General features: G+C 47.3%; 1 protein-coding gene across 8 annotated transcripts in view; it reads left to right on the forward strand.

Moving 5' to 3' along the window:
- Positions 1-14511, forward strand: part of FMNL3 (formin like 3) — a 106864-nt gene that overhangs the window by 74543 nt on the left and 17810 nt on the right. For 7 of the 8 annotated variants that reach the window (XR_003705568.2, XR_003705569.2, XM_028721404.2 and 4 more), the window contains 7 exons: positions 682-756; positions 3056-3166; positions 7259-7408; positions 9171-9272; positions 12899-13160; positions 13258-13326; positions 13882-14006. Coding sequence is in view for 6 of the 8 variants with exons in the window: in XM_028721404.2 (XP_028577237.2) it covers positions 682-756; positions 3056-3166; positions 7259-7408; positions 9171-9272; positions 12899-13160; positions 13258-13326; positions 13882-14006 (894 nt within the window). In the remaining 2 variants the exon portion in view is untranslated. The remainder of the gene's footprint in view (positions 1-681; positions 757-3055; positions 3167-7258; positions 7409-9170; positions 9273-12898; positions 13161-13257; positions 13327-13881; positions 14007-14511) is intronic. The other variant, XM_077923802.1, reaches the window with a different exon arrangement.

The raw sequence follows: 14511 nt of genomic DNA on the forward strand, positions 1-14511 counted from the left end.
AGTCCTGTTTTTGGATGGCCTAAACCCCTGTAGCCTTTCATTCGAGATGAAGTTGATTGAAGGCTCTTCTCTCGACACCCTCAGTGTCTGAGGTTAGACAGGTGGACACCAGGCCTCCTTGGTGTCCTTCCCTACGTGTGTGAGCCCGGCACCATCTTTTAAGTGCCAAGCAAAGCCTGCCCTGTTTGCTTAGGCTTTCAATTTCATCTGATCTGCCTTTTTGTGGCATCTTCTCCTCCCCGCTTTTTTGTGTATTTTAGTGGATCCTGCTCTCTTAAATGATTATTATTAGCATTATTAATTGTTTTATTCTTCTGTTTGGCCCCTTGAAACATCCATCAAGGCAGGGAATTCTAAATCCAAAATTAAAATTTAAAAATAGGTGGAGCCTCCATATGCAGGGTAGAAGGAGAAGGAGCCAATGCTCTCTCTGCCGAGGGATTCAAGCAGAGCTGCTTGTTCCTCCTGCTGCTGATGTGTGGCTGGGTAAAGGAATGAATACAGGAATGTGCTTGAGAATATCGGAATGTGAATGTGAATCTGGTAGAAGGGATGAATAGCTACGTGAAGGGGTACTTATGGAGAAGTCTACAAAGACTGCATACCGGGAACAGTCTGTATTTGGCTGGCTCACCAGTACTAAAGCACCCTTAAGACCCTGATGTGCTCTCTGCTTCTCAGGTTTGCAAAGAGCAGCACCGCTTTGAGAAGCTGATGGAGTATTTCCGCAACGAGGACAGCAATATTGACTTCATGGTAAGGAGCAAAAGCCCTGGTGCCCTGAGTTGCATAAAAGCACAAGTCGCTTTTCTGTTTATGCCCGCAGCTCCCACAATCTGATGCGAAGGGCGGATTGCGGTATATACAGTGTCTCTTAAATGCAAGATTATATACATGTTGTCACCGACCGTGCTGTGGGCAAGGACACATTCCAGCCAGGCATAAACACTCAGGCCAGTGAGGGATGTCGCCAAAAGAATGTGGCCCAAGAAGAGTTCTGATGGCCGGACAGAGCCACCAGTAGCTTCTCCACCCCTGCTGTGGATAATGGATGGACCAATGTTCTTTTTTAAAAAAAAATATTTAATCATTTTTTTGATACAAACATCAACCACAAAAGACACATACAATAAAAACCATAATAACAATAAAAACACAATTGGATAATTCAGATTTGAATACACTTATATACCTATAAGCCTTCTTTAACAACATTTTCCCACCTCTCCTCCCACTACTTTCCACCACTATCTGCCTTATCACTTAAATATTCGTTCCATATTTCTTCATATTTATCCATTCTTATTTTGCATCGACATGGACCAATGTTCTGACGCAGTACGGGCGGCAAGCATTTCACACGGGGGTTCCATTCCTGGCCCCTCCGCACATTGGCAGAGCACACATAAGTGCAACCCACTCCATTATACCCCGTTATGCCCCAGATCTGCCCTCTTCCAAAAGGACCCACGTGTCAGCAATCACATGCCAATTGGACGTGCCTAAAATGATCGCCACCTGCATAAGACAGTTCCCTGTTTCTAATTACCATGTTCCAGCATAGAGCTGCAAAACCCCAGTATTAAAGCACACTGCATCCTCATGCTAGCCAATTGAATTTTAGGAAGCAACCTAGGAAGATGCTTTACTATTGGTCCACCCCAACTGGCAGCCGCTCTCCAGAATCTTGGGCAGAGTTCTTTTCCATCACCTGACCCCGATCCTTTTTTAAAAACTGGACATGCTGGAGACTGAACCCACAGCATGAAAAGTGAATGTCTGCAGCTGAGCTGAACTCCCTCCTCTTAATTATGCAAAGCTCCTCCCAAAAATCATGGTAGCTGAGGTGTAGGGATCTCAACCCCAGAGGCCTTCCCCATCTGTGCAGGCATTCTCATTTTACACTGTGAACTGGATTGGTAGAGTCTGCGTATGGATAGCAGGTTACTGGGTACCTATCTCTGCTATGGGGTAGGGACTCTTTCCCGCCCCCCAATCCAATTTATCTTACAGAACAGTTTAGAAAGTGTGTTTCTGCTTCTTCATCCCTGTTCTACTCTCCAACTACTGTGGCAGCGCTCTTGCACACAGTCAATATATTTTTATTGATTGATTTAATACCTATTAATCAACAACGAAACAACTCCTAAATGGTTTATCGTTTACAGTGCAAGCTGCATGGTTTACAGTGCAAAACAGTAACTTGGCAGCCTATGTTCCCATCTGCCTTTCACAAGTGCTTTCACCTGGTGGGCCATCATGTATTTTAAAGGTCTTCTGCCTATTGTCCTCTCTCAGTGCCTTTGCAGACCTAGGTCTGGCTCTTGCCTCTTCATTCTCCTTCCCAGCAAATGGATTGATGGTGGGACTTTTCAAAGATGCATTCCCCAACTGTGGTGTCCTGGAACGTAGGCTTTTTAAACATTTGATCCTGTATCGGTGGAGCATCCAGACTAGGCTTCTTCAACATGGTGTATTCCAGATGATGTTGGACTCCCATCTCCCATCAGGCCTCAAACCAGCATGGCCAACAGCCAGTATAATGGGGTTGTTCTTTTTAGTCCAGCAGTATCTGGAGGACAGGGACACGGGTGGCGCTGTGGATTAAACCACAGAGCCTAGGGCTCGCCGATCAGAAGGTCGGCGGTTCGAATCCCCGCGACGGAGTGAGCTCCCGTTGCTAGGTCCCTGCTCCTGCCAACCTAGCAGTTCGAAAACACGTCAAAGTGGAAGTAGATAAACAGGTACCGCTCTGGCGGGAAGGTAAATGGCATTTCCGTGCGCTGCTCTGGTTCGCCAGAAGCGGCTTAGTCATGCTGGCCACATGACCCGGAAGCTGTACGCCGGCTCCCTCAGCCAGTAAAGCAAGATGAGCGCCACAACCCCAGAGTCGGTCACGACTGGACCTAATGGTCAGGGGTCCCTTTACCTTTACCTTTATCTGGAGGACACCACGTTGGGGAAGACCCTGGCACTCTAGACAAAACCACAGGGGAATGACAGATTGAAGTTGTGCGCCATAATGCCAGCTGCCCTCTCTCAATGTGTTTTTCAGGTGGCTTGTATGCAGTTCATCAACATCGTGGTGCACTCTGTTGAGGACATGAACTTCCGTGTGCACCTACAATATGAGTTCACCAAACTAGGTCTGGAAGAGTTCTTACAGGTAACACCCAGTCTCTTCACAAGCCAATCTAGAACAGCTGATAGAACCTAGTCCCATTCAGACTTTTTCCAAGAATAGGCCAAATGCCTGACAAAGATGGGTAATTCAGCTAGAATTGAGGTCCAGAACCCACTTCATCAGAGGCAGATAAGCTTTTATAGTTGCATGTGCTGCTGGCTCCTGGCCATTTGGCGCCTGAATGCTCAGTTTGATATCTGCAAAGCAGCACCTAGTTTAAGTATCAGGACCTGGGCCTTCCTAGATTTGGGGCAATAAGAAGTCTAACTTTTTCGTTTGTGACTGGTGCCCATTCTGAGAGGTCCTCTATAGTAAACTCCTGAGGCTCCACAGAGCCCACCCTCTCATCACAGAATACTTTTAAATAGTATTCGTACCATGTCTGAGATGGGACGGTGTTAGTCATGGAGGGTCTCTCGTCAAGGGCTCCAGAAACTAATGCCAGAATTGTTAGCTACTGTTGCTTGGATTCAACGCTCCCATTGTTTTTCAATGAAAAACTTGTTCTTCGTGCCAATCAAGAGATGTAATTGGTGTTTCAATTTAAAGTATTCCTCTGGCAGTCTCTGCACACCAGAGTCTCTATATTGGTGATATCTATTTCTAACCTGTGTCTTTAAAGATAAGTATTCACGGTTAAACCAACCAGTTGCATTTTTCCTCACCAGATTTTTCCGTGACTGGGGTTGTGAGCTTAATATTCATGTGATCTGACACATGAATCATTAAATTGTCATATTCATGTATGGTCTCTTGATCTTTGTCTAGGTCCATTGATTTTAAGTTAAACTCTACCAGGGTGTTAGAGCTAATTAATGGTTGAAATTTCTCAGAACAACTTGTGACCATATGAGTCAGGGCAGGATGGCTTGCTCAGATCCATCAGCCAGGGACACCTGCATGGGAGGGGAGGAATTAATAGAGAAAAATCACAGGAAGGCGGCATCTACTCACCCTTGACCCCTAAATCCATAGGCGCTTAATGCAAGCAAGATTCCTGCATTTTCCCTGAGCTTAGACAAGTTTTGATTGAGATTTAGAAGTAATGTTGTTCCTCCTAGAAGTCGTTGTGCCAAATCCTTGAAGCAAAATCGCTTTGAGGTTTGAATCACACGCCGTGCTGGTCCTCATGAAAAACATGGGTGTGTTACATTGCAGTCTTGTTCACAGATTTTTCTTCATTACCTTTTTCTCCTGGTGTACAGAAGTTACCTTTTGAGGGGAACAAAATGCCCTCTAGGCTTACTTATGATTATTGGCACAATATTTATGCACAAAAATGCAATCTAGGCTGAAAAACAACAACCAATGTGATCAGTACCAAAGAACAACAAGAAAAAAGAGCTGCTCATCCTTTTCGTAGAGGTGTTTTCAACTAGAGATGAGCTGTGTCCAGGCAGGATGTTTGTTTGTGTGTGAGAGAGACAGATTGACAGAAAGGCAGCATAACGTACTCATATTGGAGAGTAGCCTTCATTTAGAGTATCTTTTGGAGCCTTTGCTCCAAAATACAGGGTTACTCTTGTTAGCCTGTTGCAGCAAAAGCAATTAAGAGTCCAGTAGCACCTCTTCAAGACTATCAAATTTATAGTGGCATAAATGATTCATAGAATCATAGAGTTGGAAGAGACCACAAGGGCCATCGAGTCCAACCCCCTGCCAAGCAGGAAACACCATCAGAGCACTCCTGACATATGGTTGTCAAGGATTGAGGTCCAGAACCCACTTCATCAGAGGCAGATAAAGATAGCCTGGAACTGAGGGTGCTTCCAGACGGGTGTTTGTTGTGAGATTGTTGCTCCTTATGCATTCATGAGGAAAATCCAGGGGAAATTTGATAAGTTTTTTTTTTGTAAAAAACCCCAAACAGTTGTCAATTACCTATTTGTAATATCACAACATTTTCAATATGGAAGCACTCTTATGAAATGCCTGCTTCACATTTCCTGAAAAAAATATCTGTTAAAAAACCACAGAAACTTCCCTCTTCACAAACATGCTTAGGGGAGTTTCCCTTAATCAACACACATTTGGTTCCTTGTGCTATCTTTGAGCACTATGACCTCAGTTGGAGATGGACTGGTCTCTTTTCAGAGAGGCAGCTTGGGGGGTAGGGATGGGTTTCTGCTTGTAATGTGTACATGTCTCACCACTGTCTCTGGTAAACAGGTTCTTTGGGGTTTGAATTGTTTCAAAAACCTACAGAACCTACTTGACCAAAGACAGTTATGAGACTAGAAAATAAAGGGGATCCCATGGAAAGTGATGCCTCTTTCAAGTTGTCTCCAGCTCCTCTAAAACCAACATTAACTTTTGCCTTCCTCCTCCCTTTCATTTGAGTTGCCAAGATACTTGTTTGCAGTCTGGTGGTCTGTTTATGTCTGCTGTGATGGCAGCCAATGCACTTAACAATCTCATCAGGCAAAGAGGACCCTACTGTTAGTTTAAACCTTCCAGTTAAGGGCTGTGATATACTTTGTTGTGGAACAGTCGTCGATTCCAGCAAAAGCACTCCTTAGCAAGTGACTTATGGAACCGGAAGCAAATCCTTTGCAAGGCAGTGGGGGGGTGGGGGTGGGGATACGAAAAGAATTAAACTTCTCAAGCCCCAGCATCAAAGAAATGCCTTGTTATTGAAAAGAAAGACTGGCCACCCTCACATGAAAATAGACAACAAACCTGAAGATCTTTTTAAAAGGCCAAAATAATTTTCAGTTGGGCAAGAAGTTGGGCAGATGGCGGGTTTGGATATGTAGTACCATTCCTAACCTGTTACAGATAGGTAGCCGTGTTGGTCTGCCATAGTCAAAACAAAAAAAATTCCTTCCAGTAGCACCTTAAAGACCAACTAAGTTAGTTCTTGGTATGAGCTTTCGTGTGCATGCACACTTCTTCAGATACACTGAAACAGAAGTTGCCAGATCCTTCTATATAGTGAGAAGGTGGGGAGGGGTATTACTCAGAAGGGTGGTGGGAATGGGTGATTGGCAGACAACAGGCTCATCACAGCTATCTGCCAATCACCCATTCCCACCACCCTTCTGAGTAATACCCCTCCCCACCTTCTCACTATATAGAAGGATCTGGCAACTTCTGTTTCAGTGTATCTGAAGAAGTGTGCATGCACACGAAAGCTCATACCAAGAACTAACTTAGTTGGTCTTTAAGGTGCTACTGGAAGGAATTTTTTTCATTCCTCTCCTGATTATTGAAGATAATGGCAGGATGCAGAACAGTGGAGTTGGGTGCAAGTCCTGGGTGGAAATCCCGGTTTGATGTCAGTTTCTAGCCTTGGTTTCAGCTGAATCGAAACCAAAACAGACATTAGGAGACCAAGTCTTGTTCTCAGAACCAAGGTCATTGCTCGTTCAAGGGAAACAGGCACCAGTTCAATAACAGGAACGAAACGGCAGAATAGAGAAGCGTAGTGGTACAAAAGGACGGACCTCTTCAGAGGCATATTAAAGAACTTGGGAACTGAAGAGCTATTCAGTGAAGAGTTCTAGCCATCTAGCAGGAAGGGATGGAAACACCCTTCTAAGGAGACCAGTGATGGCAAGGCATGGCTGTGAAGTAAGTCAGACTTGTGCTAGTTCCAGACACCTCCAAGGGCATAAGCGGCCCTCAAACTTAATCTCACTTACTTGTCATTCCCCTTTCAAGGGATCTCTGGGAATTGTAGTTCTGTGGAGGGGGTCTAGGGATCTCCAGCAGAATCCCAGCTGCAGTTTCCAGGATTCCATAAGCCAAAGTGCTCTCCGGAGGCCTAATTAAACTTGGCATTTCATCACATACCAGCTTTGACATACCAGGGTTGACATCAGACTCACTTTGTCACTGGGGCTGCCTCCAGTGCTTCCAGGTATGTACTATCAGATGAACTAAGAGCGTGGAAAGCATCCTGTGGGAATGTATCATGAGATGGTCCTCACTGTTCTGTTGTAGCTTTTGGGAGGGACTCAGTGCCATCACGCAGCAACCTGGAAGCTTGTTCCCTTTAAGATAATTTCCCCTTGCTCACTGGCTTCATGCAGTTTTCTTCCTCTTGTGTTGCATTTTCGTTTCTTTCCACAGAAGTCGAGACACACGGAAAGCGAAAAGTTGCAGGTGCAGATCCAGGCTTACCTGGACAACGTATTTGATGTCGGAGGGCTGCTGGAGGATGCCGAGACCAAGAACGTAGCGTTGGAGAAAGTGGAGGAGTTGGAAGAACATTTATCACATGTAGGTGTACAGATAGCCCCCTTTAGTTCACCAGAAGAACATAGGAACTAACAATAACAACAATATTAAATGCCACCCATCTGACTGGGTTTCTCCAGCCACTCTGGGCAGCTTCCAGCAAAATATAAAAGCATAATAAAACATCAAACATTAAAAACTTCCCTATACAGGGCTGCCTTCAGGTGTCTTCTAAAGCAGTGTTTCCCAACCGGTGTTCCGCGGCACACTAGTGTGCCGCGAGACGTTCCCTGGTGTGCCGTGGGAGGGAGGCGGGCGAGTCGGGCGGCGAGAGGCGGGGCGGCGGCAGCGAGGATCCGCGTCGAGCCGGGGGCGGCTCCGCGGTGGTGGTGCCGAGGTTTCTCTCTCCATTCTCCCCTCACACACACACACAGGAAATAACACAGGATCAGCTGACAGGACCCGGCCAATGGGGCGGCGGCGGGGCAGCGCGCGCAAAAGGGAGGAGCGCGAGACAGCGGACGAGGAGGAGGCCGGCATGTCCGGGCAGCAGCAGCAACAACAGCAGCAGCAACTCCCGGCGACGGCTCCTCAAGCCCCGGGCAACCCTACTCCCTCACCGGCCTCGGCCGCCCTCCTGCTCCACCCGCCACCGCCTCCCCCGCCGCCGCCCCCTCCTCCGCCCGCTATCGCCGCCACCACCACAACAGCCGCCGCCGCCTCAGCTGGGCCCATGCCTGCCGGGAGCGGCGGCGGCAGCAGCAGCAGCGCCCCGGCGCCCTTTCCTCCCGGCGTGACGCTGCGCGCTGACGTCACGGGGTTGTAATGGTGGTGTGCCTCAAGATTTTTTTCATCAAACAAGTGTGCCTTTGCCCAAAAAAGGTTGGGAAACACTGTTCTAAAGGTTATATAGTTACTCATCTCCTTGACATCTGATGGGAGGGCATTCCACAGAGTGGGTGCCACTACAGAGAAGGCCCTCTGCCTGGTTCCTTGTAACTTCACTTCCCACAGTGAGGGAACCGCCAGAAGGCCCTTGGAGCTGGACCTCAGTGTCCGGGCTGGACAATGGGGGTAGAGATACTCCTTCAGGTATACAGGGCCAAGGCCATTTAGGGAAGAGTCCTGATAGATGGTTCCATCTAGTCCAGAATCCTTTTTCCAACAGTGACTAATCAGATGCCTCTGGGAAGCCCCAAAGCAGGGCTTGAAGGCAACTGCTCTCCACCATGGTTTACCCCTCCAACGTTTGGTACTCAGTAATATACTTCTTCCAAACATGGATGTTCCATTTAGCTTTCATGGCTAAATTTATTTCGTAAAATTTATACACAGCTTGGTTGTAAAAACAACAACACCAACCCTCAACGAGCTTTGCAAAAAGATAAAACAAGAAAATCAAGAAAAAAAATACAAACCTACTTTAAAATATACAAGTTAAAATACAAAAAAAGAGAGGAAAATGAGTGTACCTTCCATTCATTTGTCTAATATCCTTTTAAAAGCTCCATAAGCCAGCAACCATCACCGCCATCTTGGGGCAATAGGCTAATTGTACATTGTGCTGAAGAAGATCCCCCAGCTGGCATTGGGAAGGGAAGGTGCAGTCAGGCTTAACTGCCTGCACATTTGCAAAAACATTGTTATAACCATGAGGGCCAGCAACTTGTTTAAAAGCAACGGCCTCATGAGTCTGCTCCACACGTGACATTTTGGACATATGGTTATCTGAGCAGAATAATGAGAACAGAACCGTCTTTTTTGACCAAAGGAAAGTTGGTGATCCCTATTTTCTTCCACTCAGTTGACAGAAAAGCTTCTGGATCTGGAGAATGAAAACATAATGCGGGTGGCAGAGCTGGAGAAACAGCTGCTACAGCGGGAGAAGGAGTTGGAGATTGTCAAGGTATGTGGCCAGGAAAAAGCGATGCGGAGGCTTTCCGAAGAAGATGGGGGTCCGTCCATCGTCTGGGTTAAGTCATTGGTTTTTCTAACCTCCCTGGGATGCTTCCTCAGACGCTTCTCAGGGAAAAGATCCGTAACGATGGACAGGCTTCCTTGGTAGTTGGCTCACCATTCCCAGTCCTCCTACCCACAGGGGGAGCACTGCTGCATGCCATGGAACACTTTCTATTCAGACACGATATTCAGGATGACGGTGAGGCCTAGTGGGCGCAGGCCATGCTCCCCATGAACAGGATTTCTCGAGCGGACATGCCACGTTCCCTGCCTGGCAGGTCTGTGTGGAAAAGGTTCCCTGAGGAATGAAGCTTTGACAGACCCCTGATTTACAAGAACATGCCCATCAGGGTTCATCCTTGGGTCTTTCCACTGTAGAGATGAGGCACAATTCTCGCCTCCTTGAGTCATTACCTTCCAGGCTCTTTCTTTCTTGCATGCTTGTTGGTTTGTGACCTGGGCATTTCCCCTAACAATCCTAAGTCTATCTTATGTGGGTTTTTAATAGGACTCTAGTTCACAGGTCAGAGTGACAATGTGACACTCAGGACAGCTGGCCAATGGTCCCTGTTCCCTTGCTTGGGGCTGGCTGGGTTTCTGTGGACTGTCCATGCTTTGGCCCCATTCCTCCCTTGTGTCTTCTCCTGCAGATAAATCTCAACTGTTCTGTTAAGGGGTCCAGGGCAGTGCTGGCATCGACCCCGTTCCCTGACCAGTTGGTGCAATCAGCAGAACTAAGAAGCAAAGTTTTTTATTGGATCATCGTTTGCTGCAGGTGGAGGGCAGCATATTTGTATCTTCTCTCTTCCCTCCCTGCTTCCTGCTCACCCTGCCCCCCAGGGGGAAACATGACATGCTCATAGGAAACAAATATGTCAGGCTAGTCTAGACCCCATTTCCATGCCAAGCCTTTTTGGTCCCATTTATTTATCTTAAACAAAATTTAGATACCACTTGATTGTAAGAAAACCTCTAGGCAGTTTGAAAAATAAATAAATAAAACATTAAAATTATCCATTGGGGGTGGGGAAACAGTTAAAAACAGGTACTGTATTTAAAAACATTCAAAAGATTATTAAAATCAACAGTGGTGAAAAAGAGGCAAAACCCATGTAACTTCTGTGGGAATGTTGTAGATACTAGGAGAGGATATATTGATTTAATAGTATCCTTCCTAACTCACACTTGTGAGTCAGCAGCAGAGTGCATTCCCCAGTATATAGCAGGAAGCTAGTTGGTAGATTTGTTTGAATCTCTTTACTTAAGCAATCCAATCTGGCTTTGTTCAGATTGGGTTGGGTTCCTGGTAAGTCCCCTTTTATGCCTCCTAAAAAGAATAAAGACACAAGAAGCTTCTTTTAAAAGTAATAAGAAGTTTACTCACATTCAGTTCACAGTTGGATCCCTGAAGGCAGGCCTTAGCTTGTAGTTACAGATACAGCGTGGCTTACATCCTTGTAAAGATGGACCCATGTGCTGCTGGCAGAGACCCAGCAGTGCAGTCCAAGAGAAGAAATGGCATCAGAAGAGCATGGCATCAAGAGGAAGGTGGCTGCGTGATCCGCCCCTTTTATGGGGTCTCCCAGGGTAATGCCCACCTACCTGGTCACACGCAGGGGGAGGAACTCCAGACCAGGTGTGACAGGAAGTCCTCCTGGCTGGAGTAACACCCCCCTGCGTGTCCACTCTGGGCAAACAGGAAGTGTTGTACTTGACTGCTTATGTTACACCCCACAACTTCTACATGTCTATTAATTATCCCAGTGGTTGTTGTTGTTGTTGTTGTTGTTTAGTCGTTTAGTCGTGTCCGACTCTTCGTGACCCCATGGACCAGAGCACGCCAGGCACCTCTGTCCTCCACTACCTCCCGCAGTTTGGTCAAACTCATGCTGGTAACCTCGAAAACACTATCCAACCATCTCGTCCTCTGTCGCCCCCTTCTCCTTGTGCCCTCCATCTTTCCCAGCATCAGTGTCTTCTCCAGGGAGTCTTCTCTTCTCATGAGGTGGCCAAAGTACTGGAGCCTCAGCTTCACGATCTGTCCTTCCAGTGAGCACTCAGGGCTGATTTCCTTAAGAATGGATGCGTTTGATCTTCTTGCAGTCCATGGGACTCTCAAGAGTCTCCTCCAGCACCATAATTCAAAAGCATCAATTATTCGGCGATCAGCCTTCTTTATGGTCCAGCTCTCACTTCCATACATCACTACTGGGAAAACCATGGCTTTAACTATACGGACCTTTGTTGGCAAGGTGACGTCTCTACTTCTCAAGATGCTGTCTAGGCCTGTCATTGCCCTTCTCCCAAGAAGCAGGCGTCTTTTAATTTCGTGGCTGCTGTCACCATCTGCAGTGATCATAGAGCCCAAGAAAGTAAAATCTCTCACTGCCTCCCATTTCTTCCCCTTCTATTTGCCAGGAGGTGATGGGCCCAGTGGCCATGATCTTCGTTTTTTTGATGTTGAGCTTCAGACCATATTTTGCGCTCTCCTCTTTCACCCTCATTAAAAGGTTCTTTAATTCCTCCTCACTTTCTGCCATCAAGGTTGTGTCATCTGCATATCTGAGGTTGTTGATATTTCTTCCGGCAATCTTAATTCCAGCTTGGGATTCAACCAGCCCAGCCTTTCGCATGATGTATTCTGCATATAAGTTAAATAAGCAGGGAGACAAAATACAGCCTTGTCGTACTCCTTTCCCAATTTTGAACCAATCAGCTGTTCCATATCCAGTTCTAACTGTAGCTTCTTGTCCCACATAGAGATTTCTCAGTAGATAGATGAGGTGATCAGGCACTCCCATTTCTTTAAGAACTTGCCATAGTTTGCTGTGGTTGACACAGTCAAAGGCTTTTGCATAGTCAATGAAGCAGAGGTAGATGTCTTTCTGGAACTCTCTAGCTTTCTCCATAATCCAGCGCATGTTTGCAATTTGGTCTCTGGTTCCTCTGCCTCTTCTAAATCCAGCTTGCACTTCTGGGAGTTCTCGATCCACATACTGCTTGAGCCTTCCTTGTAAAATTTTAAGCATAACCTTGCTAGCGTGTGAAATGAGTGCAATTGTGCGGTAGTTGGAGCATTCTTTGGCACTGCCCTTCTTTGGGATTGGGATGTAGACTGATCTTCTCCAATCTTCTGGCCACTGCTGAGTTTTCCAAATTTGCTGGCATATTGAGTGTAGCACCTTAACAGCATCATCTTTTAAAATTTTAAATAGTTCAGCTGGAATACCATCACTTCCACTGGCCTTGTTATTTGCAGTGCTTTCTAAGGCCCATTTGACTTCACTTTCCAGGATGTCTGGCTCAAGGTCAGCAACTACACTACCTGGGGTGTACGAGGCATCCATTTCTTTCTGGTATAGTTCCCGGAGGAGAATGTAAATTTGTGTAAATATGTACACACACACACAGAGCTTTCAGAGGTGCTGCAGCCAGGCATAAGCGCTGCCCCTTAATTCTGCTGAACGTATAATGTGTCCCTTGGTCCTTTGAGACCCAGCGGTATCTAGCCTTGTGAACGGCCTCCAGCGAGTGGGAAGAGGAGGCCTAATCGATGTGTCTCTTCTGGGGCAGGAAACCTACGAAAGTGCCAGCAACCAGGTCCACACCCTGCGCAGAATCATCAAGGAGAAGGAGGAGGCTTTCCGACGTCACTATACCTCTCGCCCAACAGGGGGAGACCACCTGCCGCTGCCGCCACCTCCAGGGGCGGAGGTCAACTTCAGCGACATCCCCGAGGACGACCTCCGCCTCCCAGTCCTGCCTCCCATGGAGGCTGCCCCTCCACCCCCGCCCCCTCCTCCGCCTCTCCCCCCACCCCCTCCTCCGCTACCGGGTAAGTCCTAAGGAAAGAAACCTGCCATCTTCTCACACACAGTTGCACAGAGGGCGACTGTGGCTACATATATTTTTCCGCCCCTGTTCTCTCACAGATAAGTGTCCGCCAGCTCCACCACTTCCGGGGACGTCTCCCTCTGTGATTCTCACTATGGGCTTATCAGGTACGTTTCGCCTCTTCCCACCCATCCACCTGCAAGACAGAAAGAGGGACAGGAATGAAAGGCCCTGGGTGCTTGCTCTATGTGTGCTGTACAGTCATACCTCGGGTTGAAGTAGCTTCGGAATAAGTATTTTCGGGTTGCGTGCTGCGGTGACCCGGAAGTAACGGAGCGTGTTACTTCCGGGTTTCGCCACTCGTGCATGCGCAGATGGTCAAAATGACATCACGTGCATGCGCAGAAGCGGCGACCCGCGGAAGTGGGTTGTGTTCGCTTCTGGATGCGAACGGGGCTCCAGAACGGATCCCGTTCGCATCCAGAGGTACCACTGTAATTTCATGAGTAAAAGCACAGAACATGGTTCTGGGTACAGAATTCTTCTTCCTGGGAGAGAAGTCTGTGAAGGTGAACCAAAACTGGGAACAGAAACTTGCTAGGGGAACCCACCCAATTCTATTCCCTCCCAGTGGCCCATTGGGACCGAGCTGAGCTGAGCCTTGACCTCTTCCGCACCTGTGAGGACAAATAATACTTTTCTCTCTCCTCTGTGCCCCCAAGCAATCCGGATTAAGAAACCCATCAAGACGAAATTCCGCTTGCCGGTCTTTAACTGGACGGCCTTGAAGCCCAACCAGATCAGCGGCACAGTCTTCAGTGAGCTGGATGATGAAAAGATCTTGGAGGTGAGGGAAAGGGGGAAGTCAGTCTGAATGGTGTGCACCATTCTTGCAAACCTTTAACCCGTTGTATTTGTATCTACTGTACTTGTGCAGGTGAAACCCTTATCAGCCTATCAAGTGCAGCAGCACAGAACATTCAGTCGCTGAGGGAAACTGAACAGTTCGTAGTGCAGCCTCTTTGAGGGAAGGGAAAGTTGTCACTCTGGCTGGCGTCAGAGCCTCACACAAGAATTGAGAAGAGGGGAGCTAAGGGAGAGTGTGCCCAGAAGAAAGGAGTTTGAAAGAAGAATATAGACTAGACTATGCACAGTGTAAGAATAATGAGTGTGAAAAAATGGTTGGTGGAGAATGAGGCTTCAGGAAAGGAGGAGAGGAGGGAGGGAGGGAAGTAAGGCAATGGAAGGGGCTCTAAGGAGTGATTGAGATCAGCAGGGCCCATGTACTATAAGGGAGAAGAGTGCAGTGCTGTGGGGTCTATGAGAACAATGGGGGAGGGAAGGAGGGAATG

The sequence above is a fragment of the Podarcis muralis genome, chromosome 2 (genome assembly GCF_964188315.1).
Source record: "Podarcis muralis chromosome 2, rPodMur119.hap1.1, whole genome shotgun sequence".
Taxonomy (NCBI): domain Eukaryota; kingdom Metazoa; phylum Chordata; class Lepidosauria; order Squamata; family Lacertidae; genus Podarcis; species Podarcis muralis.